This window comes from Etheostoma cragini, chromosome 2 (genome assembly GCF_013103735.1).
Source record: "Etheostoma cragini isolate CJK2018 chromosome 2, CSU_Ecrag_1.0, whole genome shotgun sequence".
NCBI lineage: Eukaryota > Metazoa > Chordata > Actinopteri > Perciformes > Percidae > Etheostoma > Etheostoma cragini.
In genome coordinates, this window is record NC_048408.1 from 10,098,900 (window position 1) to 10,126,626 (window position 27,727).

Genomic DNA, 27,727 nt, shown 5'->3' on the forward strand with positions numbered 1-27,727 from the left:
TTTTGAAAGTTCCAGCATTTTATTATTGAAATCTTATTACTGTAGTCAACATTTTAATTACATGAAAATCAATAATGGAGACTTACCATTAACAGAACAATATATAAAGATGTATCTGAAGGGATAAAAGTTCAATCGGAGCTTTGAGCTCTGATATAAAAGGAAAAAGTGTTATTAGCTGAAGTCAGCCAGGCTACAGCTAAAATTCCACACTACTGTACGCTCCTTAGAATTAGGAATGAAGAGCAGGAAAGATCAGGTGTGTAACAATGAGGCCAGGCCAAGACAAATAAAACAATTAAAAAATTACAACAATGTTAGACTGATCCCAGAACAAAGGAGACTAAGGCGGATCTGAACAGGAGTTTCAGGACTACAGTATAAAGATTCAGACATAGGCTTAACTGTCGGTAATCAGCAGCATAAAGACAACCCCTCCCCAGATTACCCATAAATCACATCAAACATTCAAGAATAAAACAAACTAAGTGTTGATTATGTGTAGATGTTAAGTTGTTGTATCTGTTGTGTGTCAAGAGTCACAGCTAACCTTGTGACCAATATTATGAGCCTTTGCTCCTTTAAACTAGCAGATAAAGAATCAACAATCATGCATCCAGAGCAGATTGAGGGTGTAAGCATAGTGTTGCTAAAAAACATACATTTTGAGACATTGATATAAATCTTTACACGCCTTGGGCACCGACGGTGTCTGAAAAGAAACAACACAGGAAAACACATTATTTATTCTAAAAGGGTTGGACTATTAGATTATGCAGACACAAATAGTGGCCAATTTCTGCATAGACATACATATGGTAACAATAGACGTTGTGTTTTAGCCTTTGTAGTGTATTTGGCAACTACACAAACTGTGATCCATACCTGGCTCCTTCAGTGCCTGTGCATTTCCCACCAGCCCGGTCAGCGATTCAGTGTTCCCATTGAGGATCTCTGCAGACAGGTTGTTATTCTGCTGCTCCTCCACTATTCTCTTCTGTAGTTCCTCCTGTTACAGCACACAGTACATCAATAGATGATGATTCTTTCAGGGGTTTTTACACCTTGCCTTTTTAAAATGATTAATACTTAATATAAACATATGATGAGTGTTTTAAGTTCTTAGCTGTTACACACCTCACACATGACTGCAAGCTGCAATGGTAAGTCATCCACCTTCACAAAGTCTTCCTCGTCAGATTTCTGACTGGTGTTACCTGAGCCCATCTCCTGCATCAATAATAGTGGAAAATTGAATACACAACAGCAACAATAAATAATAAGTAAGTAACACGCTGTTTTGGTAAAATCAGATAATTGGATGAATTTAAAAAGCATCTTCAGCCTTGGACTTACGTCGACATTGATCATGACGGGTGAGTCTGTGTCAGGGCTGCCCGTTAGGATTGACTCCTTGGGGACATCCTGATCATGGGAGACTTCATGGCAGCTTTCTTCTGAGGCAGCAGCTGCCCCAACTTTACTCTCCCCGTCAGGTCTCAGGCACTCCGCCATGTCACGGTCCTCTCCTGTGGAATCCACGCTCGCAACTGACTTGTTGATTTCTGCAAAACAAAGAAAATGTGATACAAAAAGATCTCTCTCAGACACAAGCCAGCCTGACATTTTGTTGCTTAGAGGGAAATTTCCATTGAAAATATCAAGAAAGCGTCTCACCATCATCATTTTCTAGACTCCTCGGTTTAGATTTAGTCTCCTGGGTTTCACTGGATGTTGTCCCCTGTACCATGACACAGTTACACAGGTTTGTACACGACCAAGAAAAGTGTGTCAGAGTCATAGTTGTGCATGAAAACATCTCTCTGTCACCAATGTTCAACACTGACCTCTTGTCCCAACTGTCCATCGGCAGAAGCCTGCAAGGATGTTTGGACATCATCAGGTCCAGCTTCAAACTCCTCCATTTCCTCCTCCTCCTCCTCATCCTCTCCACTGCCATAGTTTGTCAAGGCCTGTGTCTCTGCTTTGGAAAGACCTAAAACAAAGACAGTACATGAGAATAAGAGTCACATGTGTGTTGCATTAATTCATGTGTGCATGTGTTCACATAAAATTGCATTTAGGCAGAAAAACATTAAATGTATAGGAATTGGTACACATTTAAGTTTACTTTAAGCTGGATTGGATTAATTTTTGTATGGCATTTAGCATTCAGTAGGACTAAACTAACCATGGGCGTTTTGGCACAACTAACTGAATAATATCCTGGCATGTTCAGGACTTAAAAAAAAAAAACGGCGGTAAAAAGTCATGTCTAAGAATGTACTTGATTTTGGCTTTTTGGGTAGATGTTTCTAAACTAAATAACACTATATATAATATTTTTTACTTACTGATTGAAAGGGGAATTCCTTGCCCATCCCCTTCATCCTCTTCCACCTCTGAAGCTTCACTACTCCTGCAGTTCTTTGTCTCTGTGTGCAGGTAAAGGTCCTGGAGGGTAGACTCGCCTTCCGGATTAGCCTCATCTTGGTCCTGGAAGAACAAGAGAGACATTCTTGTAACACTTACTGGGGATCTAAATGGAAGTGACGATTTCATTATCAGTATTAAAATGACTGACCTTGTCTTCATCTGTGTAGGCTGAAGACTTCGATTTATCACTACCAGCTACTGTATTTTCCTAATCGGAGGAATACGTTACCATAAAGAGTTAAATTTGGTCTCAATCAAACACGTGGCTGTGCTACAGTGTTAATGCCTTGGTCATACATACTTAGATTATATATAAATAAATAAATAAATGACGAAAACGTACCTTAAGATCGTGCCTTGCTCTACTGGGATGATCAGCACTCCACTTATTTCTGTGTTTGGTTGCCAAGGCGATGCTGCTGCTGTTGTCCAAATCCTGCATAAGCCTAAAGAAGGCAAGTTCATTGAAGAGGATCTCTGAGATCTCCACCAGAAGGTCCTCCCCACAGTCCTTCAGAGTACGGCCCACAAATTTGCTTAGAGAGTCCTGGAGCAAGAGGAGAGGGTGAAACTGTCAGGAAGGCTGCTCTTCATTCCATCTGCTTAGACTTGTATCACCTGCACATGAAGAACCTGGTCTTGTCCCTGGTCATACCTGCAGTATGCCTCCCAGCTGTCTGTGGAAAAAGCGGACAAACTCCTTGCTTTCATCATTCTGTTGGGTGAGAGTAAGGACCATGCGCCGTACAGATGTCAACAGCTGGAGGGAACACACCTCATCCATATTCTCCTAAGAAAAGAAAATGCAATACAATGATTTATCCTTTTAATAACTATTCATATTTACGGTGGTGCAACCAGAGCTGATGCCATTCAATTTGAGCTTTAAAACCTTTTAGCTATTAATAACTTAAAAGAACAATTGTTTTAATGTTCAGTTTTTTCTTCAATTCCAGTACATTATTTGTGGCTCCCTGTGTTGGTTATCATACCTTAAGGAAAGGAATGACTTCGGTCATGATGGCTTTGATCTGACGATCCAACTGCTGGGTGTCAATCTGAGGGCAGCGCATATCACCGGCTGCACCTCCTGCTCACAGACACACACACACACACAAAGAATTTGTATTCAACAGATTCTCTAAATTAAACAGCAGAGTGAAATACAATGGTTGTGCTGCTACGGGTTTTGCACGTCATGTACTCAGGCAGGCTTATTTGATTGGATACCTTCCAGTGGGTCAGCCGAGTTAGAAGAAGGATGTACAGCAAGTGAGACTTCAGAGGCACCTGCACCTGCGGAGCTGGCGTTGCAGGGGTTAAACTCAGCTTTAAGCTTCATGCGCTCATACTCCCTAATCCTGGCCAGAGCTTTGTCTAAATGAATCACCGTGTTGCCTATCAGAACAGCAAAGAAAGGAGAGCGAAAAAGAGACAGAAAAGGAATACAAACTGTTCAAAATCAATGAAGATAGAGGGGGGAGACTAATGGCCATCAATGCATTTGTAACCAGATTACACTACAGAATCAAACAAAGTATGCCAGCTCCTAATCACTGTCACTCCTAATCAATGTCACTGAGCCCAAAATCTGAGTACTTTTTTCATTGCCAAACAGTCTCCTTCTGAAAGGTTCTGAAAGGTTTGGCATTATAGTGTTGATCCTGAGGTGTGAACAGGTTGGTTTACCAAGACAAGCCCTGAATAGTCCTGCTGGGAAACGTGGGAAAGGGTACCTACATTTGATTTAGTCAAAGGCAATAAGCAAAGCGTTACAGCTGAACACCAGGATGTGCAAAAAGATTCCAGATAGGTATACAGTTTTACAAGTTTCAGCCCCAAATAGTTTGTACACGTATGAGTGACTATACCCAGGTCATCGTTGGCAAATGCTTCCAGGTTGGAAGAGGTTGACATGGTGCTGTCATAGTCCACAGATTCTGCATCATCCCTCTTCTTTGATTTGTCCTGTGAGACCCTCAAGTTTTTCTCCACCATCTCCTGAAAAAAGTGAAGAATCTGCTATTAGGCGCCAACATTATAATATCCGAAATTTTCTTTACAAATAAAAGATTTTACTCCCAACGGTTTAGATTAAAGAAGAATGAATCATTTATCAAAGATATACTTTTTTATATATGCGTAGAGGCAAGATACATTTCTACCATATACTATAAACAGCAACGGTGGCTTTTCTTGCCATTCTACTAACGTAAAAAATGAGGCATTTCATCCATCTTTCTTTGTTTTAAGATTATTTTTTGGGGCTTTTTCCTTCATTGAAGTGACAGTGGATAGGCATGAAAGGAGGAGAGATGGGGGTCGACACGCAGCACAAGGCCGCAGGTCAGATTTGAACCCGGGCCACTGCAGGACTCAGCCAACATGAGGCAAACACTCTTCCTTGGTGAGCTAGAGGCCGTCTTCATCCATCATTCTTTTACAAAGGAATTATTTAGACATAAAAAGGCCTGGCACACAATTAGTAAAACTCTGGGGACCTTAGCCCAGAACAAAGAACACGTCTGATGTGGCAAAATAGATGTGGAGAGATGAGAATCTCTCTCTTTTTTTTTTTTTATACACTTTACAGACAGATTTCTGAAGTCTCGATGTCAAGTTAAATTCAATGACAATGAAGATGTTGGGAGGGCAAATTAAAATCACAGAATAAAGAGAGACATGGAGATATGAAAAGAGACAAGGCAGGGAAGGATAAAAGGAGGAAAGGCTGAGAGAGAAACTAATGAAATATGTATTGAAAAGTAGAGGAGTAAGCAAGTAAAAGTGAGTAAGAGGGAAAAGGATGACTCAAAGGATTGAGAGAAATACTTCAGGACGGATAGAGGCCTTGATATGGAATGAAACACAAAATAAGAGAAAAGAAAACAGACAAGATTAGCGACATGTGAGAATGCCACACTGGGAAACAATAATGTTTATCTTACTGCATCACTGGTTGCCAGACTCTCACTGGGTGTGAGCTCAGACTGAGAACCTGCAGCCCACGTCACAGGGCCAAGAGGGGGCAACTGGTCCTCAGCCGCACTCTTCTCTGACAGGTGCCTGGTCACTATGTCCTGGCAGAAACAAAGCAAGAGAAGATTGTTTTCAGGTAAAATCCTCAAGGGGTCTTATATCTAAGGCCAGGCTCAGATTAAGTAGTTTTAAAAATATTTGAAAAGGTTATTAAATTACACAAATAAAGACACATTTTAGATTGACTCTTTCAAATTCAAGTAAGCTTAACATGCATGCAATGTTAATGCCAAAGCTAAATTAGCTTTATAATCTCTCCTCTCTCTCCTTTTTTGTATGGTTTAAGACAATCAGAAGCTCAAGGCCACATTTCGACCAGCCTTAACCCTACTGCCTCATGACTGAAATGTAAAAAGTCCCCCTTTTCTTCCTCCTAACTGCCTCTAACTGTCTGCTGCAGGTTTGATCCGCCCAGAAAGCACAGGCTTTTAATTCCAACCTTTCTCAAACATAATCTCTCAAACTGGTTTAAAATGAATGAGACAGCCCTAATTATGTCTGGAAATAGTTTAAGAGATCAAAAAAGCAGTGTTGTGTTCAATTAGTAAGGTGACTGATTCTGGGAAGAAACAGGTGTCAATTATGGCCCATATTTAAAGGAAGTAAGGAAGCAAATGTTGTGCATGCTGGTTATGGTGAAATTCCCATTGATACTCAGCAAAATGGGTAGTTCCAGACATTGTTCTGAGGAACATCGTACTTTGAGTTGATTGGAGGGGGAAAACATACAAAGAAGAGCATAAAATGTTACGCTGCTAAGCCAAAATTATTTAAAATGCCTTGAAATGGCATCCAAAGCCTGAACAACATGGCAAAAAAAAAAAACGGTCAACTACCATTCAAATGGATCAAAGAAGGACCAAAATGGCAAAGGCTCATCCAATGATCAGCTCCAGGAAAATCACAGAAGACTTAAAGTTGCCTGTGAGTAGTGTTAGGATCAGAAGAAGGCTATGTGAAGCAAAGCTATCAGCTTGACATGTACTGAATAGGTCGAAATTTGCCAACGGACACATTGACTGGCCAAAGGAGAAATTGCACAACATTCGTGGACTAATGAGAGCAAAATTGTTCTTTTTGGGTGTAGGGGCCAAAGACAACCCCCATGCACTGATTTCAAGCCACAGTACACTGTGAATACAGTAGAGCATGGTGGTTATGTTATGGGGATGTTTCTCATATTGTGGTGTTGGGCCTATTTATTGCACACCAGGGATCACGGACCAGTTTCAACACATCAAAATACTTAAAGAGGTCATGTTGCCTTATTCTGAAGAGGAAATGCCTTTGAATTGGGTCTTTCAACAAGACAGTGGCCCAAAACACACCAGTAAGCCAGCAAATTCTTAGTTCAAGATGAACAAGATTGATGTTAAGGAGTGGCCAGCCCAATCCTCGGACCTCAATCCCATAGAACACTTGTGGGGTGACATCAAAAATGCTGTTTCTGAGGCAAAACCCACTAATGCAGAGGAATTGTGGAATGTAGTTCAACCGTCCTGGGCTGGAATACCTGTTCCCAGGTGTCAGAAGTTGGTCGACTCCATGCAACACAGATGTGAAGCAGTTCTCAGAGATAATAGTTTTGCAACTAAATATTAGAGCAGTGATTCAAAGTAAAGCAAACCTTTGAGACATTTCAGTTTATACAGTAAATGTTGAAAAATGCAAATACTGCTATTTTTTTTAACCAAATTGAATGTGCAGTGTTCCCAATGCATTGATACTATGGAATTAAAAGCTATTCTAAGGATGTTGAGCATTATTTGCTTTTTTTAAACACACTGCTATTATTCTGAACACAACTGTATGTATGTATGTATGTATGTATGTATGTATGTATAAGTAAGAAGGTGACAACAGAGTCTGAATATTTGCTAAGACAACATAAGCGGGAGTGGGACGGGATTCGGTAGTCTTTCTCTCGGGATCTCACGGGACAGGAATTTGTTTTGTGGGGCAGTCACGTGATCGGGAAAGGCCAGGAGTATTTTGGTGGACATGGGATGGGAAATGATTCATGTGTCACCCTCTAATGTATGTATTAATTTATTTATGTAATAAGAAAACATATTTAGGTATGTGTGTGCGCAGCCGCAGCACATGTATTTATACGTGCATATATATTTCTTTTTTTATTATGATTATGTTGTTCTTCATTTATTCTTTGTTTTTCATTATTTTTATTGTGATTGTTATTGTTATCACTGGGTGGATTGCATACATATGCATTTATAGATCTAAAAATTTCAATGATTTGAAAATGTAAACTAAGTGAATGAGTTGAAATAAAACTATCAAAACTTATGTTACCCTAACCAGTCACATGACCAGATATTCTGCCTCTCTAACTTGAACCAACATTCCATTTCGGGGTCAATCAGTCTGAATACCTTGTACACCAGGCCAGGATAGGATATATCAATACATACTACAGCTGATGTGTCTATACGTACCTGCAGGGAATACAGTGCCCTCTGCCGTAAGTAGTCTGTGTTGAGCAGCTGAAGCTCATGGAAGAGCTCGATAAGAAAGTGGGGACGGGACTCATTCTGGGATATCAAAGTAGCAACCTCAGAGTAGATGGTTTCCCTCAGAGCCTCGAACAGTGAGAAGTCGCTGCTTGCATCTACAGGTTCAAGATTAGACAGATTGAGATTTGGGTGGACACTTGCATAACCTCATCAATGAGTAGAAAAAAAATAGTCTGCCCTAAAATTTGGAAGCTTTTGGTTTAGGTTAAGCCAAAAAACAGAACATGCATGGGATGTTTAGGTGACATAATAACCACATAATGCTTGGGTATGCATTGTGAGTTTACCTGGTGCTTCTGTGCATGCAATTCTATTGGAGAGGAAGGGTGTTCTCCAAGCATAGGCTGTGAGTAAAATAAATTAAAGTGACTGACAACAAAGTAAATTAACCCAAAATTAAAATGAAACAGACATAGTCATGACAAATGTGCAACCAAAAAAAAATGTAAAGGACAAGAGGTTATAATTACGGGGGGAAACAAACAATGTAAAATAAGCCTAAAGAAGATACTGAATGTACACAATGAAAAAAAAAAAACAGACAACAGGGGTGAAGTGGGTGCATAACTTTCACTATAAGTAGCTTGACCCGCACCAGAGGAGAGGTCGTTTTGTTTGTTCCCAAGCTTTGTTTTGCTGTCAAGTTTCTCTTGAGTGAGCTTGTCCAACAGACTCTTATTCTGATCCCTCTGATGAGACAGGTCTGCCCTCTCCTGGACAAAGTCTGCAGTGCTGCTTACACTGTCACTCTCATGGCCTAAGGAAAATACAAAAAAAATAAAGAAAACACTAATCAGATTTTTCTCACCAAGTCTTTGCTAATTTGATTACAGGAGATTCAACTCCATTTTGATACCTTCACTGTTCTTGGTGTGCCCTTTGCTCCTCCTGCGTCGACTTTTAGAATTGGGTGTCTTGCTTCGGGAGGCCAGGTTGGCTTGTGCAGAGGCCTTGCGTCCGGCCTTAAAAGTCTTTGTGATGGTGGTGGGATCAACAGGATCAGGCATGCTGCTGATGCTTTCCTGTGATGCCCGGTCAAATGGCCGGGGGTGGCGGCTGGCAAAAGTGGGGGAGGAGGGGGGGGAATCTTGGGGCTCCGTTTTAGATTGCTGATGCTTGACGGAGTTGTTTGCGTAGGAGGTTTTAAGCCAGCCAGCTGATCTAAAAGGGTTACATGGAAAATAAAAATATGAACAATAATGCTAACACAAATAAAAAATAGATGTCTCTTTAGAAAAAAAAATGATGGATTTACCCTTTCCCCGTAGAGGTGTTAAGAGGAGAGCGCTGCAGTGGAGGAGGGAAACTCATGTACTCTGTTCTGATTGAGGTGTTGGGGTCTAATTGCTGCTTGCGTTGGTCAGGGGCTGCCTGACTTGCAGCACCCTGAGGGAACTCCCCCATAGATGCAGGGAAGAGTGGATATAAGTTAAAGCCTGCAAAGTCAAAGAAAGAAAATGTTATTTAAGTGCAAATGGTCAAAATAATCAATAAAATCATGACAGTAGGACTTTTGGCCTTTTATTTCTGCATGACTATTTAAAATATATCACTTCAAATTCAAATGCACCGATGAGAAAGATTACTCATACTAGTAACAACAGTTGCATTAACATTGTTAATCATTGTACAAAAACTACATGAAGAAAAAACTTTTTCTAAGTTTTCTATATTTAATTTCTGAACATTCTACATTTTCTATTATTGCAAAGAAGCATTTGTCAAGAGTCCCACAAATGCAGTCACGTATTGAATGTCATACTTTTATTGATTTCAGAATATCGTAGAGGGTTTTTGCAACTCTATATATACAACTCTTAAGAATTCATTGCAAACCCTGTCTTCTGAGCTTTATTTAGACTGTTTAGCTTTCTGTTAATTCTAATGCATACCATTCTAGATCTGATTTGTGTGAGAATTAATTTCAAGAGCTAATAAAATATGCTTGTCATACCAGGGGGGAATGGGGATAAGGCAGCAGTTGACATGTTGGTTGAAGGATGCACGGTAGTGGAGAAGGGGAGGAAGACTCCAGGGGAGGTTGAGGGAGCAGAGCTGGATTCCTGGGTCGAGCCATGCTTCTGTGTCTGCCAACCTGCTGTTGAAGAAGACTGCTGTTGCCGTTGCTGCTGCTGGTGAAGCAGGTCGTTAAGGACCTGCTTTAGTCTGCAGGAAAAGTATGACAGAATATATAAAATGTAAAAAAATAAAAGATCTACTCAATGGAAATACATACAGTAGATTTACATACATATGTATAATGTAACATTATTTTCACCTTTGAATGTTGTTTTGCTGCCAAGCCAGCTGGGTGTAACACTGGTTGAGCTGGTGCATGACCAGGTGAACCTGTGGTGATGAAAGGTTGTTGGGTAACACACTGTACTGACCCGTCAGCAGGGTTTGCAGCATGTAAGAGAGTGTCTGTGAAAAAAGGGGAAAGAATGTTTTAGTTTGAAATAACTATTGTTGTGTATAAAAAACAAAGTAAAATAGGGACCTAAACAAACAGAATAGAAAGTTATGAGTGAAGAACAGTGACTGCATTGACAATTATACTATAACTTCAAATTAAGTCAACAAATGCGGTGCAAGCTTGTGTCAACTATCCATCTCAGTGTCCGTGCATGTGTTTGTTCAGTGCACCAACCTGCTGGTCCTGCAGGAGCGAATGGCACATGCTGGTGCTAAAGTCCAGTTGTCTCTGCAGCTGGCTGACCTGTTCCTGCCACTGACATGAGCCCTCGGTGAAAGACAGCTCAGAGGCCCAGCGCAGGTTCTCTTGTCGTCGTGTACCACCATGCTCGCTTGTTGCAGACTGGTTTAAACTTCTGGACTGCTGCTGATGCTTCACTTTAGTCTTGTTCAGAAGAGATGGATTCACACTACCTTCACCTGAGAAGGCTGGTGGAGGCTTTAGGTTGCTGCGCGCGCGCACACGCGCACACACACACACACACACACACACACACACACACACACACACACACAGAGATCAATTTTAAAAGACAGATATAGATATTAGTTCATTGGAATTTGTTCTGTCTCCACTTTGTCTGACCTTTCTTGATTCTTCCTGTTGCTGTAGGAGCACTGGTTCCTGCTGGATGAGTAGATGTGGATGTCGTCATCAGAGCTGCTGTCTGAACATTCTTCTTGCTCCTCTTCCTCCTCGGCACCCATCTCCGATTGATATTCCTCGTCGTCTTCATCATCGTCATCCTCATCAAGGTGGCAGGGAGTGGAACCCCAGGTAGCCATTGTCCTGATGACACATCAAGAAATGGTACAAATGTGTTTTCTATGGAATAACCATCGGTTTTATCCCTACTCCAGCTAAAAAACAGAATTACCGCCTTGAGGTTGTATGCCTCTGGCAAGTTGCAATTCACATCCATGTCTGTCCACAGAAGATGTCTGTCCAGTGAAGATGTTAAAGCAATTTAATAAAAAGAGTTTATTTTTTGATGAAACATCAATGCTTCACACAAATGTTCAACCTGCACAAAAGTTACATATACAATCACAAGTTTCAAGATAAGTGTCACCAAATTTGAAGGACATTCCCTCAAAGCATTCCTGAGATATAGCAATCGAGAGAAGGGGATGGACTTGAGGTCAAAGTGAGCTTTGATTTCTAAAATCTAATCCGTTCATCCTTCAGTCCCAGTTGATGCTTGTGCCAAAGTTAAAGAAATTTCCTTCAGGGGTTCCTGAGATATCAGGGACAGGTGGACAGGCAACCTGAAAATGTAACGCATCTGGCCACAGCTGTTGTCAGCACCGAGGCATACAAATTAAATAACACTAAGTTGGAGGTGCTCTGCCATCCAATCGCAACAGCTCTGACAAATGTTAAAGCCAAGTTTAAGAGCTACAATGTGGCTCTTGTGTGGGTTCAGCAGTTCACCTGCAAAAATCTCCTATTTGTCTTTAAATAAAATATGTAAGAAAACTTAAGAGCTGGTCAAATTGTATCCTAATTTTGGTGTGACAGGCCCTTAAAACATTGTGTCTCCTACCTTTCATCCCTACTAACAGGCTGTGAGGGTGTAGCAGGGCCTTCTGAGTCATCAACCCGCCTTGGAGAATCACTGAGACCATTACGCCTCTGGTGTTCAGCCATCAGGGACTCTAGGTGCTTTCTGCGTTGCCGCAGTTCTTCTCGCAAGATCTGGTGGCGCCGCATCTCAGACCATAGCTGCTGACAAGGCAAGAGCAGAACAGTTAACTATAATCTGTAATGTTGTGAAAGCACAGATATCGTTGAGACATTTGCCTAGTGGTAGCCAGGGGTATTATTGTGTGCAAGACGGAGTCTGTTACCTCATTGTCAGTGATAGAAGACGTAGCCGCTTCAGGAGCAGTGGGTTTGAGCGCAGCAGAGTTGGTTTTGGGTCCAGAGGAAGAGGAAGCCATGACAGTGGCAGGAGTGGAAACAGCAACTGGAACCTTCCTCAGCAAGCCCTGCTGACTCACTGTGCTGGACACAGATGACTAGAGCAAAACAACAAAAAGTAAAAATGTTAGTTTGTAAATCTGCAGTCTCTTTAACTCTCAGGTGCCAGTTTATTACGTAAACCCTGCTAAAACTAATGCAGTCTCAAACAACAGCCACGTTATAAATCTTACCTTCAGGAAGGTTCTATTTTTTGTTGAAAGTGTTTTATATAAGTGTTTATTTAATCAAGTCCAACATTTGGGAGGATATAGTTTATGGAATTCTTTACTGAGAGGTGTTCCTATTTTTTAGTCCACTCCTCATGTAATCTAAATAGATTGGACATTTTAAAAAAAAAATTTCAAGTCATACTTTAGATTCTTGGAATATTATTTGAGAAAGACAGGAAACCTGTGTGTGTGTTTTTTTTTTTAAATGTAACCCTTATTTAACCAGGGAATCTGTGTGTATGCGATACCTGGAGGTCAGGGCAAGCCCACTGCAGATCCTGGATCTTGCCTTGGATTTCAATAAGCCTCTGGCGCTCTTCATGGAGCTGCTTTAGCTCATGCTTTTGCTGACGCAGCTTCTCCTCATACAGCTTCTCCCTGTGTCCATAAACGTTTTGATTCATTGCAAATGAATCCAAGCCAAAAAACACACTGACATGAAATAAATTATATTAAAAAAATATATAAAAACAGTGTAGTCTTTTCCAACTTTGTACTGTACCTGGCCTTGCTGGAGAGAGTGAGCTCTCTGGGATTCTGTTTAGATCCGGCTGCCAACGACCCAGTCATAGTAGCTCTGGTATTATTTGGCTGTTGGTGTAAAGCTTCGTCCTCATTAGCGGTTGTGCCATCAGTGTCGTCACTCTGGAGAAAGACAAACACAGAATTTACACAGTGTTCAGCCTACGATAATGGGTGAGACAACACATTTTTTAGTACAGAAACAACAAGACAGACACCACCTAAGCTCTTAAAGAAAATCCAACCTAAAATACTTTGCATCCAGTTTAATGAAAAACATTTAACCCAGCATCTGTTTTAATACTAGTAGGAGTTGACAAAGTCAGACCTTTTCAAATCCTACATATTTAACATCTTTTCCTTTCATTTTCCTAATAAAGAAGGAACACTTTCATCCTCACTACAGAATATTTATTTTGATTCTGTCATCTGCCTCACCTGAACCATGGCCACCAGCTCCTGAAGCTGCCGGAGTTTCTGCTTTGCTGTGTGCCGATGAACCTTCTGAGCAAAACCGCCATTGTTCCCCAGACTACTTCTTCGACTGGACCCCGATTCCTCACTGTCTTGAGCCACAGCCTGTGCCCCTTCATCATTATCAAGGCCGTCTTCGTCGTCATCCTTCACCTGATTATAGGGGGTGTCCCTATTGTACTGGCACTCTAAATGAGAGCAAAGATTCAATTAAACAGTTAGTTTTTTATCTTTTACAATTTGGGTCTCTTTCCATTTTTAAACTTTGCATTAACAAAGACCTTCAGTAACGAGTGCCTGAAACCAACTCCACTCTTTAATAAAAGCCAACTTAGCAAACTAAATAATGGGAATTTGTTGCTACAAATTTTTATCGTGCAAAAGGCATGCAGTTAATTCAGATTTAAGTTTTCAAACTATTGAGATTTATTGTTGCCAAGTTTTAAAAGCATGTTCATAATGGTGATAATACAATTATGAGTAAGAGTAAATTAAATGGAAGGATAACAAGCTGCAGGGGAATAAAATACAGTTATATTCAGTTCTTTTTTTGACTTTCTAATGTGTATGCCACCCATTTGCTTTTCAGGAAGATTACCATCAGCTGTAAAATGGATCTATGTATGCGTGTGCCAAAGCGTACCTATGGCTGAGGGGATGTTGAGGCTGCGGAGGTTGGCCGCTGACCGGTTGTTGATCTCACACTCAGTGTTGAGTCTGCCGTCTCGGTTGTTAGTGCCACTGCTCCTGACACTGCGCCTGTTGGTCAGGCTGTTCAAGTCTGTCCAGTTCCCACTGCGCTGTGGGTTTCTAAAGACATCAAGTGCAGTGATTGTTATGGTAACATGAGCACACAAAATACAAACCTTTTCTTCCCATTTACAGTGTTTAAGTATAATTTATCAATTTTAACACAAGTTAAATCTGTAAATAATGTAGGGCTGAAACTAAGAATTATTTTCATTATCAATAAATTTGACTATTATCGTCTTGCTTTATGATTTAATCATTTGGTCAAAAAAACAGCTGGAAAATTTCAAACAATAACTTCAAGGGCTGTACCAAATGTCTTGTTTTGTCTAACTGAAGAATTAGATGAATTAATAACTCTGGCCACAAGTCTCATTGGCACGGAGGCATAAAAAGTGAATGAGACGAAGTAGGAGGTGCTCTGCCATCCAATCACAACAGCTCTGTTTAAAGCCAAGCCTCAGAGATACAAGGTGGCTCCTGTGTGGGTTCTGCAGTTCACCGGCAAAATTACTGAAGGTCTAAAACCACAAATTGTTCAATTTATTATAATGTAAGAATAGAAAAAATTGCAAATTCTCATGTTTGAGAAGCAAAAACCATCAAATGTTTGGCCTATTTATAGTTGGTCATTATTTCTCTCTTGATTGCCTAATTGATAAATTGACTAATTGTTAAAGCCCTAGTATACCTTATCTTTCAATAAAAGTCCAATCAGTCATATATTTATTCAAAATAATTAAATGATAATACATTTTAAATTAGATTTAATTTATAGATCTATTTAAACAAACACACCTGATGTTAGTTACAGGCTGGCGGTTCTCCTGCTCAGAGTCAAACATGGCCTCAAACATAGAACCGTCCTCTGTCTCATCTTCCTCATCCTCCTCCTCCTCCTCCTCATCATCCTCCTCTTTCACATTTTCATTGACGGCATCCACCATCATATCAGAGGTCTGTTCATAGTACTGCACTAATTCCCGCAGCTCATTTAAACGCTTGTGAACCTCCTTTAGCTTCCTGTAGGAAGTAGAAAAGAAAAGAAATGCTTGGATGAAATGCAAACGTATACTACGCTAAATATTTTAAAAGTTATGTGATGCCAATACAATGTCTTCACAATTCCCACCTCTGCTGCATTTCTTAGAGTCCCTTATGTAAAGACAAACCTAAAAATTGTGTACGTCTTGTTCAAGAACACTTTTGCAAATGCTCAACACAAGGACATGTAGTAGGTTTTGTGGCTGCAAGGTTTCACTACAACACCACCCTATATTACACCAACCCTCCACTATACAACACCCTGGTGTTGATATCTGACCTGCCTATTCAGCGGCTTGTGTTCGTGTTTGTGTACCTGAGCTTGTCTGTGGAATTGGAGCTGTCCTGGCGCTGCGAGAGTGAAGGATGAAAGGGTGTGGAAGCTGAGGCCCCATTAGAGCAGAGAACAGATGGACAGTCTGAAGATCCTCCCATACTCAGACTGCACTGTGTTGACAAGCCACGACCTAAAGGGAACCACATACAGTTAATCCACACTTTATTGTGGTAAAAAAGACACAAAAAAAAGCTTTGGAAATACTCTTACAGGAGTTGTTGTTGAGAGTCTGGTCTCTGAGTGAATGCAGTTCCTGCAGGATCTTGTCCATGGTTTGCTTTTTGTCTTGGAGTTCTTGAAGCTTAGTGAGCTTGGCACTGGCAGCTGTTGCCCCTGTGTCTAGGCCAGTGTGGGGACCAGAGGCAGAGTGGAGGAGAGGCCTGTGTTGAGGTGGACCAACAGCCTGGGGAGCCCTAGACCTGCACACCTCTCTAGAGAGGGAAAGACTCTCTGCCTGGCGACGGTTGTCTGGCACTGCTTTAGTCTAAAAGGCATAAATAATGAAAAACTTCAACTATACGTTTATTATTAAAGAGTTTAGACACATACTTGTGGATCTTTTTTGTCTGTTTAAGTTGACATGGCTTGTAATGTGGCTAGTGAGGGATAGACTAGAGGTGGTACTGCCAACATTACAGATTATGTATTCTCAACAAATTTTATAAAATATCTTGACATACTAAAATTGTCATAATGCTGTAATAAGTATTATTTGTACTTATGAAAATCCTTCAGTGCATGAGTCAGAAGATAGTTGTTGATGTTCGAAACTATTTCTAGATGACATTATGATATTCTTTAGGGAGGCTATGGCGGCCCAAATGCATAGTCTACTGTACCTGAGAATCGTGTAGCTGGTTGTGGAACCTCTGGATCAAATCGTTCAACTCATCATTCAGTTCAGATGTGATGCTCAGGCCTGAAATACTGCCTGTGGTTTCTGTGACAACTACTAACAACAAATGTCAAATGAAGTAAACATGAAATTATATTTATGTAAATCAACAAATATGACTTCAAGTGGTAGAAATTGTTAACAAATTTACCAGAAAATATTGATACACAAATATGCTTTCCATAACAAAAATCTGTTGTTGCAACTACAATTTTATAAAAAAGATTCCAACTGAGTTCTCATTGATGGAAGAAAACTAATGCATACTACTTTTTCTCCTGGTCTGGTCTTACAGTAAATGGGAATGGACCCGTGACAATGTAGGTATGTATCTCACCAGTGTCTTCAATCACAGCAAGAGCGTGCTCGGCACTGTCTTGCATGGCCATTAGCGCTTCCTGTCTGCCCTGCAGGGCCCTGAGCTGCTCCTGCTGCTCCAGCATCTTCTTCAGCAGCTCATGCTGCTTACGCAGATTCTCCAACTCTTCCTTTTGGTCAGCTCGCACTGTTTCTGGCCTACCGCCCTACAGAAATCACATCCACATCGCTTTTTAAACACTGACTGTACCAAAACACAACAACAGTGCTGCGGTGCTGCGGTGCTACTCAGCGGAAAAGGTAAAAGAGGCTTGTCAGGTACTGACACAGCAAATAAAACTGACCTACAGTGTTTAAAAGGAAAGGATCCAATTTGCAATGTTTACATTTCCTGTCTCCTTTTAAAAGGACAAAATACAATTTCCTTATACTTATTATAATGGATTTGTGTAATGCGACAGAGACCACTGACAGGGTAGAAGGCAGCAGATTTTTGAGAAACAGTCCACAAATGTACACACCGTTGCATTTGAGGCATCTGAAGAGCGGACCTCAATGTTTAGAGAAGTGCTTTCTGCCAGTGAACCTGAGCCCGCTGCAGAGTCCAGGGTCCCCACATCATCCTCATCATTCTCCCGTGTCTAGAGATGGTGGAAAAAAATCACGAGACTCAAACATAATTGAAAAAGAAAATTATGCAGTACAGAGACTTCGTCCAGCAATTGTTTGACATTGTTAAAGTAACAACTTTGTAGCCAAAAATAAATCAAAACACAATATGCTCCCCAGATGCTCCATGTATAAGAATGCCAGCATGTCCATGCTGGTGAAATTTGTGGGAATATGGGGAGCAAAGAACATGCAATAAATTAAACCATCTGCATGATAGAAACATTTTCTGGTAAATACTACTACATATTTCACAGAAACACTCAGCAGTGGCCAAAGCAGTGTAATACCAAATACAAAAAACAGCCCTTTTACAGCAATGGAAGATAGCATGCTACTGAATGTCTTCATTTTATCATCACATGAAACATGAGTTGACTGCTGGAAGTGCGTCAGACAACAAGAAGACTTGCAAAGACTGCAATTAAAAATAAATGTGTGGCAAGCTGCCTAGATAACAACACGAACAAGTTCCATTTTATCCGGGAATTAACCAAGAACCAAGCTTTACCAATGAAAGACCACATTTTACTGAAATTGTGTCCCTTTAAAATAGGTTAATTCTTGAAAAGATAAAAGAAGGACAAATGACAGACTAACCAGCATTTTCTGCAGGAACCGTAAATAGGACTTCTCTTGCTCCTTGAGGTGGTCAATGAGATGGGAAAGACGCTCCACGTTTGCTGGCACATCATTTTTCTCCACCAGGTCGTCCCGCATGGAGCTGGCCTTACTGATGTACTCCCGGATCTGTACCAGTTTGCTCACCACCTGAGACCATGCAGAGAGGAGGGCGGTGTATGGGTGTGGGTTTCAGAAGAGTAAATTAAAAGAGAACCGAGAAAGACGTAAAGTAAGGTGAGCGAGCATCTGTAGCGACAGCTCAGACTAGGCTAAATAAGGGCAGAAAAGGGTTGGGCACAAACTCACTGGGCACCAGGGGTAGCATATTTATAAATTGGCCTAAATACAGCTTAGTTTCCGCTGCCCTAGCTCTCCCTCACTTTTATCCTAGTTCTGGTTTTACAGAGTATTTGGAGTGCAGTAACACAAAGACTGTCATATGTATTTGTATTTTTCTGGCCACCTGGAGGCAGTGGACTTTGTCCAGATAACACTGACCTGTCATCACCTATCAAGTTGATATGACGAACTTGTTAGCAAACAATTTCTTATTACAACCACCATTTTCATTCATCTGGAATAGTGTTTTGACCACCTGGTGAATGTAAATCCAATAATCCCACTCTTGTAGCTCTGTTTTGGTTTCTACCAACTCCTGTCTCCCATTAAGTGCTGGGCAGGTAGTGGGTTTTAGAGCTTTTTCCCTGAGACCAGCTGCCTGCTGCGGCCAAAAATGACACTTTGATAGTGGTGAGATTGCACCTTTAAATTAATTAATCCTTCTCAAAAACAAAGTTTATCAAATTGATATGACACATCTTTCAGTGGCTACCATCTCTGTAATTTAGGGGTGTTACACTGGAGAACTTTCTGTTTTAAATAAAAACCTGTTCCAGTTTTCTGCCTTTATTCATAGACCAAGTGTCTTAAAGGTTAATACAATTATTTTCTATCTTCTTCTTTTTTTAACACGCTACGGGTTTAAGTAAAGGCAATGTTGGTGTCTGTCTGTTGGTCTGTTAGTCCAAAATAAAAATTGGATTGATTGTTGACTCTGACTTTTCCTTTAGCACCACCAGCAAGGCTACAAGACTACAAGGCATCAAGTGGCAGATAAAAAGCTGACTAAAACCTTGGCAACAACAAAACAAAAGGTTACCTGGCTGCTGTCTATTCTCAGCTCTTCTCTCCCATATTCTCTGTGCGCTACGGGCCCTCTCTCAGTGCCACCACGGCTGAGCCTTGGCATGTCCTTGGTAGGAACTAAAGGGGTTAACGTATCCCTAAGTCCTTGGCTCTGCTTCTTAGTTTCCTTGGTGATGGCTGGTGTGGCTGGGGCAGAGGAGGAGGGATGGAGCTGTTGCTTGCTTTTGTTAGTGTTTACATGCAGAGGTAGGAAGTTGTAGGCCTTCTTGTTATCTCCAGCAAACTGCCGCTGGTTGTTAGCAGCTGTGGCACGTCCTTGGCAGTCACTGCCAATGCTCCTCTGAGTAAGAAAAGATGATATATTTAGGTCAAATCCCCACTTAAACATGAGGACATTTTCTTTTAAAATCTAGGAACTGTAAGTGTTCAAGTTTTTCACTGTTAATCAACAGTTTTTACATAATTCTTTTCAGTCAAAAAGTAAAAACAGTGCCCCTGTTGCAATTATATAAAATCCTCTTTGACTTCAGCTTTGTCCGTCATAGAGGAGCCTTAGGAATATTTACATGTTTTCATGCACTGCTCAGCAATTCTGCCACACTCAACTACATAGCAGAACCAGCCAAACAACCCCATACCAAATTATGACAAATATTCTGCCAAAATTTCCTCTAATGCCTGCCAATGCATGTCACTCATGCCACCTTATATAAACCAAACAAATCTATCCTTGTATTTCTTTGATGTGAATTAACAACAACATATTGACCACACTGAACATAAACAATTTCTGATTGAGTAAAGCAGCTGTCACCTCATCCAAGTCGGTGAAATTGATTCTCTGACGCAGCTTGTCCAGCTCAGCCTGGTCTGGGACAGACATTTGGGTGGTGTATTTGATGTGGGGAAAGGAATGAGGAGTGCGTGCTCTCCTGCGACTGGCCCCAGGGGTGGACTCCGGTGAAATATCATTAGTCAGACGGCTCTCCACCACAACAGCTGACAGCTTCTTCTTATTCTTCTCTGAAGATCGGTTGGCTTTCTTCTGCTGAACACCCCAGTCCTGATCAACAGCACAAAAAAAATTTGCATTAATTATGACACAGCAGGGTTCGAAAGATGGGCACCCCAGGTAACAATTTGTTTAATGTGCCTAAAGAAGCCAAGAAAAGATGGAAAAATCTCCAAAAGGCATTAAATGACGGATTAGGTATAATATGTCACAAAAAGTTAGATATCCATCATTTACACTTTCAAAATAACAGAAAAACAAACAAGTGGCGTCTGCAAAAGTTTGGGCACCCTGCAGAGTTTATAGTATACACCGCCCCCCTTTGGAAAGCTGAGAACTGACAGCGTCATGGATTGTTCTCAATCATCGTCCGGAAAGACCAGGTGATGTTAATCTTAAGGTTTTAAATGCCCAGACTCATCTGACCTGGCCCCAACAATCAGCACCATGGGTTCTTCTAAGCAGGTGTCTAGAAAACTGAAACTAAAACTATTTGATGCTCACAAAGCAGGAGAAGGCTATAAGAAGATAACAAAGGGTTTTCAGATGCCAGTATCCTCTGTTCGGAATGTATTTAAGAAATGGCAGTCATCAGGAACAGTGGAAGTTAAAGCGAGATTTGGTAGATCCAGAAAAATATCAGATAGAACCACTCGCAGGAATGTGAGAAAAGCAAGTCAAAATCCACGTTTGACTGCACGATCCATCCAGAAAGACCTGGCACACACTGGAGTTGTGGTACACCATTCCACTATAAAGAGATAATCGTAAAAATATGGTCTTCATGGAAGAGTCCTCAGAAGAAAACCTTTTCTACGTCCTCAACACAAAAATCAGCGTTTGAAGTTTGCAAATGAACGTAAAGACAAGCCTGATGCATTGTGGAAAGAAGTTTTGTGGACCGATGACGGTAAAATAGAACCTTTGGCCGCAATGAGCAAAGGTAAATTTGGAGAAGAGAGGGCACTGAATTTAATGAAAAAAACCTCTGTCCAACTGTTAAGCATGGGGCTGCATCAATCATGCTTTGGGGTTGTTTTGCAGCCAGTGGAACAGGAAACATTTTGCAAGTAGAAGGAAAAATGGATTCAATAAAATTTCAGCAAATTTTGGACACTAAAGTTGAAGAGAGGATGGGTTCTACAAATGGATAATGATCCTAAACACACCTCAAAATCCAAATCAAGAGGCGTAAACTGAAGGTTTTGCCATGGTCTTCCCAATCTCCTGACCTCAACATAATTGAAAATCTATGGATAGACCTGACAAGAGCAGTGCGTGACAGACAGCCCAGAAATCTCAAAGAACTGGAAGACTTTTGTAAGTAAGAATGGGCAAAGATACCTCAAACAAGAATTGAAAGACTCTTGGCTGGCTACAAGAAGTGTTTCCAAGCTGTGATACTTGCCAAAGGGGGCAGTACAAGATATTAACTCTGCAGGGTGCCCAAACTTTGCAGATGCAATTTTTTTGTTTTCTTTTATTTTGAAAGTGTATTATATATTACACAAATGTCTAAATCTATCATTTGATGCCTTTTAGAGATTTTTCCATCTTTTCTTGGCTTCTTTATGCAATATTAATAGACATTTTTACCTGAGGTGCCCAAACTTTCTGTAAACATTTACTTTAATAGGGTCTGATGCATGTCATGTACTGTATAATATTCATATCAGATATATCACAACCCAAGCCTCCCTCCCACTAGGTGTCTCTGGGCCTGTTTGACGGAGTATTTGGTCTGTTGTGTTGCAGGTGCTGATTGCACTGAGAAGCTGCAACGGGGTTGGGGTGCTGCTACTTCTGGCTGCTTTTTTCAGTTATTCATTCAAAATACAGATATTCAAATGAAAAAGGCATATTTACAAATCCATTTAAAAAATAGAGTTTTTGCCTTGGGTTGAGCATATAAACAAAACCTAGGAGCATGTACATAAGAAATCAACAAACAAAAACAACTACTTCTGGCTGCTGCCTTCAGGAGTTCACTATCTCTCCCTCGGGCAGGCATGGTGTGATGGCAGCTACATTTCCTTTCTATATTCTTTACTTAGTTATAATGGTTAATTTGTGTTATGTTGTTTTGAATAATTATTTGGTTGTTCAAAATAAAACAGGCTTTCTTTGGCAGCCTAATCTCTTGGTCTCCCTTTTTTGTTGCGAAGTCTAAGAACCGGGCTGTGACAGCCATGATAGTTAAAGAGAGTTTATATAACACAGAGCACTGTGAACTTAGTTATTTAACAGTTTCTAAAGATCTTTTTTGGCATTTATTTGTTACAGGACAGACGTGAAAGGGGAGAGACAGGGGCAATGACATGCAGCAAAGGGCCGCTTGTCGTAATCAAACCTGCGGCCTTTGTGCCTAGGGCTGACCTTCTGTAAATGGGACATGCTCCACCTGGTGAGTTACCCAGGCGCCTGTTATTTAAGAGTTTGAAATATAAAATCATGGTTGGAAATTGGCTGGATAATAAGAGCAGAAAGTCTTAAGGAGCCCCAACAATGTAAAATGAAACAACCAATCAATTGCCATATATAAAAAGTTCTGATTATGCCTTACCAGGTTGTTGAGTCTATCTTCCAGACTGCCATTGGTTACAGTCCAGTTGTGCAGCTCTTCTGCACTGTCATCAAAAGGAGTGCCTCCGGTTGCCATGTCACCCACTTATAGCTTGCTGGAATTCACAACAAAATGCATACTGGTCAGCACACAGAACAAAAAACTAAGTATAACTACAAGTCTACATTAAAAACGTTAAAGGAAAGGGATCTTTCATAGTCAAAGAAACAGCTTGCTGAAATGTACATCAAAAGAGATACTGATCACTACACAGAACAAGCACGTGATATAAGCTTGACCTAACGTTACAAGAGCAACCAAGAAAAAGCATTTTTAGAAGAATATGAAGGGGGGGGAAATCAAGTAGGGTTAATACTAGTTTATTTAGGTTCATAACGTCAACGCTACCGATCACTCTAAGTTGACCTAACGTTAGTGCCTAAAAACGTCAGTAAATTCACAATTAACCGTACGTTAATTAACCTTATAAAAATTGATTCCTTAGCCAACAGTAACGTTAGATAGATAGCTAGCTAGCATAGGAGGCATTAACGTTACTCAATATACGTTACAACTTGAGTTGATTTTTAACGCAGGCAGATTTTTTGAATTACAGATAAGTTGCATTAACGCTAAAGCATCAAATGCGTCAAGTCTTACCAACCGCAGCCGTTAACTTTAGCAAACTGTAACTCCTCAATCACGGTCAACTTGAAATATTCGGTTGACTGTTAGTGTTACTAGCGTTAACTGACTGATGCTGATAGCTAATGCTGCTGACTATTTTTGTGATCTGTCGGTTGACGTTAGCTGCAGTCGGTTTGTTTTGTGTTTGGCCCGCTCGGATTCTTCCCGGGGGTACACAACACATTCCCTCCACTGTTCAGCGCGCGAGCTTTCACTGCTCCCCGCAGGGACACCAGCTAATGTTAGCTTAACGGTCAAAAAGTGCAGCGGGAACCAGTCTGGAACTTGTAGTTAGCGTAAACAAACGGTAAACGTGTATCGCTAAGTGTACGTAGCTAGCTTGTTTCTTGAATAAACTTTACTAGCTAGTTTAACATATGTGACCTAGCGCCAGTTATGTCCCACATCGCCATGACAACACGCAAACCCCGACCTGCACCTGCCAACCCGCTGGTGAACGTCTACATACATTCACGTTGACGTTCGATCGAACACCACAATACTCAGCTAGCGTAATTTGTGTCGATCGAACAAGATCGTTGCATGCTAACCAAGGAGCGAAAGTGACCAAGCTTGCGGAGGTGGCTCGCTGGTACTACCTAGCTAGCTTGTTCGCCAGCTAATTTCCTCTGCTCACCAAGGAGCTAACTTTAAATGACCCGATAAAAGTTGAAGCAAAAAAGCATCTCTGCTCGCGTTAACGTTAACAAAGCAAACTTCTACCTAATAGTGACGTTAGTTATCGCACTAAGCTAGGGTTTGCAAATTGTCGTGACTAACCAATATTAACATTAACGCTAGCTAACGGCAAAACCAGTAGCAGGTTACAATATGTTTAGTTATGTTAAGTTAGCTTAGCTGCAATTTGAGCTAGGGACCGTAGCTAGCTAATGTAATATTACCATTCAGAGTGAAGGAACTCTGATTGCCAAGCAGCACTTTATATTACTAGCTAGCTAATGCAGTAGATAAACATTTTACAAATTAACTATAATTCTGTAAAATCCATTTGATAAATAATATGGTCCAAAAACGCAGCAGCAGCTTATGGATGTGATCCTACCTGATATAATGCTAAACACTCCCATACAGCAGGTGGCAGTATGTGTAACATTTACTTCTTCGACCACAGGAAGTGTATTTGCAGGAAACAGTAAGTTGTTCGGTGTTTGACGACGAAGTAACGATTGAAGTTGAGTGCCTGGGCGTGAAGCTAGGTGATTAAACTGCAGTGAAAACCTATAGCTAAGTATTTTTCCACATCCTCACTTTAGGTCGATAAATACCGGATTCTGAATGTAATCGTTCATTTTTGCCTACGCACTAAGTGAGTTTTGTCGTCGGTTAGCCACTTAGCATTCAAAGCTAACGTGACCTAACGCTAGTTAGCTAAGGATAACTAGCAACATCTTTCCTTCCGTTATCCAACAAAACGGATTGGCTGTAAACGGGTATACTAACAGTATCGTTTTTTTTATTGCAACCTTTGTATTCGGCAAAGGTAATAATGGGATCCTCCAAGAAACGCAAGGAAAAAAGCCGCGACAAAGACGCAGAAGAGCGGAAGGACCGACATAAGAAACATCGCCACAAGGACCGAGAAAGAGGGGCTGCAGACCGTGATGGGACTCGGGATAAAGAGAAGCGGAAACGCTCCAGGTCTCGGGAGAGAAGTGGACGGGAAAGCCGCAACAAAGGCGAAAGGAGTACCGGGGAGCCACGAGTGAAGAAGGAGAAAGTTGATCTTGGATATGAAGAAAGCAATACAGAAGTGCAGCCTCAGTCTGCAAGCGGAGATGCATCTCTCACCATTGAGGAAACAAACAAACTCAGAGCCAAGCTGGGTCTGAAGCCTCTGGAATTAAATGAGAACAAGAAGGAGCTTGGCACTAAAGAAGAACCCATGGTGGCTGAGACCATCAACCCCGTTCTCATCAAGAAGCAGAAAGATATGAGAGAAAAGCTTGCAGCTATGAAAGAGAAACGCATCCAGAATAAGAAACTGGGAAAGGTCAAGACCCTAGCAGAGGAGGACTGGCTGGATGATGCAGCTGCTTGGGTTGAGAAAAGCAGACTGATGGCAAAAGAAAAAGAAATGGCAGAGAAAAGAGCCAAACTTCTGGAAGAGATGGATGAGGAGTTTGGTGTGAGCAGTCTGATAGAGGAGGAGTTTGCACAAAGAAAGAAGGAAGCCTACACATCTCAGGATCTTAAGGGACTCAAAGTGCAGCACAAGGTGGATTCCTTCAACGAGGGCCAAACTGTCATCCTGACCCTACAAGACAAAGGTGTGCTTGAAGAGGAGGAAGATGTGCTTGTAAACGTGGGACTGGTGGACAAGGAAAAAGCAGAAAAGAATGTGGAGTTAAAAAAGAAAAAGCCAGATTATAAACCCTATGAAGAAGAGAGGAGTGTGGATGACATGGTGACGTTTAAAGCCCACTCTGTACTGTCAAAGTATGATGAGGAAATTGAGGGTGAGAAGAAAAAGAGTTTCCGTTTAAAGACGGGGGGCTTTGCTGATGGGGAGCGAGAGCGGGAGATTCAGGCCATGAGAGAGGCTCTACGAAACCAGGCCCAGTCATTGGACATCCCTGCTCTTACTATCGCCTCAGAGTATTACACACTCCAGGAAATGGTGGGCTTTAAAAAGACTAAACGGCGTGTGAGGAAGATCAGGAAGAAGGAGAAGCAGCCAGCCGTTGATGAGCTTCTCGTTGATGACACTCGCAGCACTGATTTTGGCTCTAGGACACGCGGCCGAGGCCGCAGACAGGTTGAGGAAGAGGGTGAGGAAGCAAAGGAGGAGGAGCAGGAGATCAAATTGCCACACGCTATCCCCCAAATGTCAGATGACGTTAGGATGGCAGAAATGGACATAAGTGACGATGAAGACTTTACACCTCCTGAACCATCTGCAATTGAGGAGGATGAGGCAGAGCAGGAGCTACAGAAACAACTGGAGAAGCAAAGGAAGCTGAAGCAGAAGCAGCTTCTCAAGGACTCTGGGGAGAAGGTGGCAGAGCAGATTAAAGAGCTTATTGAAGGCAACAATGACAATGATCCCGAGAAGAAGAACAACATTGTTTTCAACGCCACCTCAGAGTTTTGCAGAACTCTGGGTGATATTCCAACATATGGGCTGTCAGGCAACAGAGAGGACCAAGAAGACATTATGGACTTTGAAGAGGAAGCAGAGAAAGATGATGCTGGAGGTTCAGACTCAGAAATGGATGAGAATGTTGGATGGAGCACAGTTAACTTGGATGAAGAGCAGAAACAGCCAGATTTCTCCACAGCCTCTGCCACCATTTTGGATGAAGAACCCATTGTCAAATCCGGTCTTGCCGCTGCCTTGCTGTTGTGCAAAAACAAAGGTCTACTGGACACTGAAATGCAGAAGGTAGCCCGTGTCAGGGCAACAAAAGGTGCCTTGCCTAATGACAACTACTGCATTGAGGACAAGATGGGCTTTGATGACAAGTACAGCCGCAGAGAAGAATACAGAGGCTTCACTCAAGATTTCAAGGATAAGGATGGCTATAAGCCTGACGTCAAGATTGAGTATGTGGATGAATCTGGGCGGAGACTCACTCCAAAAGAGGCTTTCAGGCAGCTTTCACATCGATTCCATGGTAAAGGGTCTGGAAAGATGAAGACTGAGAGAAGGATGAAAAAGTTGGAGGAAGAGGCACTGCTGAAGAAGATGAGCAGCAGCGATACTCCTCTAGGGACGGTGGCTTTGCTTCAAGAGAAGCAGAAATCTCAGAAAACACCATATATTGTGCTTAGTGGGAGTGGGAAGAGTATGAATGCAAACAACATCACTAAATAAGTTGGGTGGGGGGGGGGGAGTTAATTATCTTGAACACATACACTGACACATGCATAGATATTCACATACACACAGGATGTTTTAAGTAAAGTAAATGCTCCAATTTCATGCCTACTTCATACAAGCTTTGTTGTAGTAAATAATTGTCCAATAAAGTTAATACAAATGACA

General features: G+C 41.3%; 2 protein-coding genes across 11 annotated transcripts; one reads left to right on the forward strand and one right to left on the reverse strand.

The window, feature by feature from the left end:
- pcm1 (pericentriolar material 1) lies at positions 1 to 25,019 on the reverse strand. Of its 8 annotated transcripts, none has more exons than XM_034883550.1 (40): positions 24,785 to 25,019; positions 23,035 to 23,149; positions 20,274 to 20,522; positions 19,473 to 19,799; positions 18,290 to 18,460; positions 17,542 to 17,661; positions 17,040 to 17,226; positions 16,647 to 16,756; positions 16,018 to 16,291; positions 15,787 to 15,937; positions 15,225 to 15,449; positions 14,320 to 14,486; positions 13,641 to 13,864; positions 13,171 to 13,325; positions 12,929 to 13,058; positions 12,336 to 12,506; positions 12,032 to 12,213; positions 11,071 to 11,274; positions 10,660 to 10,933; positions 10,288 to 10,433; positions 9,964 to 10,175; positions 9,265 to 9,445; positions 8,866 to 9,170; positions 8,605 to 8,766; positions 8,297 to 8,353; positions 7,932 to 8,104; positions 5,385 to 5,516; positions 4,308 to 4,437; positions 3,667 to 3,834; positions 3,429 to 3,526; positions 3,092 to 3,226; positions 2,780 to 2,983; positions 2,585 to 2,644; positions 2,355 to 2,496; positions 1,848 to 1,996; positions 1,678 to 1,741; positions 1,357 to 1,565; positions 1,138 to 1,230; positions 886 to 1,009; positions 301 to 712 (listed from the first exon to the last, which is right to left on the reverse strand). In XM_034883550.1, the coding sequence occupies exons 2-40, from the start codon at positions 23,128 to 23,130 to the stop codon at positions 687 to 689; spliced, it is 6,387 nt and encodes a 2,128-aa protein (XP_034739441.1). In that variant the 5' UTR covers positions 23,131 to 23,149; positions 24,785 to 25,019; the 3' UTR covers positions 301 to 686. The 8 variants fall into 8 exon arrangements, with proteins under 8 accessions (XP_034739477.1, XP_034739482.1, XP_034739441.1 ...); XM_034883578.1 differs by having other exon boundaries at positions 12,032 to 12,210; positions 13,183 to 13,325; positions 24,624 to 24,804; XM_034883569.1 differs by having other exon boundaries at positions 13,183 to 13,325; positions 24,624 to 24,804.
- sart1 (spliceosome associated factor 1, recruiter of U4/U6.U5 tri-snRNP) lies at positions 24,710 to 27,727 on the forward strand. Of its 3 annotated transcripts, none has more exons than XM_034883623.1 (2): positions 24,710 to 24,938; positions 25,199 to 27,727. In XM_034883623.1, the coding sequence occupies exon 2, from the start codon at positions 25,229 to 25,231 to the stop codon at positions 27,554 to 27,556; it is 2,328 nt and encodes a 775-aa protein (XP_034739514.1). In that variant the 5' UTR covers positions 24,710 to 24,938; positions 25,199 to 25,228; the 3' UTR covers positions 27,557 to 27,727. The 3 variants fall into 3 exon arrangements, with proteins under 3 accessions (XP_034739514.1, XP_034739495.1, XP_034739504.1); XM_034883604.1 differs by having other exon boundaries at positions 24,859 to 25,047; positions 25,198 to 27,727; XM_034883613.1 differs by having other exon boundaries at positions 24,928 to 25,019.

Excerpts from the sequence above, each read along its gene's own strand:
- pcm1 (XM_034883550.1), bottom strand. The coding sequence starts at position 23,130 with ATGGCAACCGGAGGCACTCCTTTTGATGACAGTGCAGAAGAGCTGCAC. Across the intron at positions 8,105-8,296 it reads TGCATGCACAGAAGCACCAG|ATGCAAGCAGCGACTTCTCA; the intron begins GTAAACTCACAA and ends TTGAACCTGTAG. Across the intron at positions 2,645-2,779 it reads GAGCAAGGCACGATCTTAAG|GAAAATACAGTAGCTGGTAG; the intron begins GTACGTTTTCGT and ends TCCTCCGATTAG.
- sart1 (XM_034883623.1), top strand. The coding sequence starts at position 25,229 with ATGGGATCCTCCAAGAAACGCAAGGAAAAAAGCCGCGACAAAGACGCA.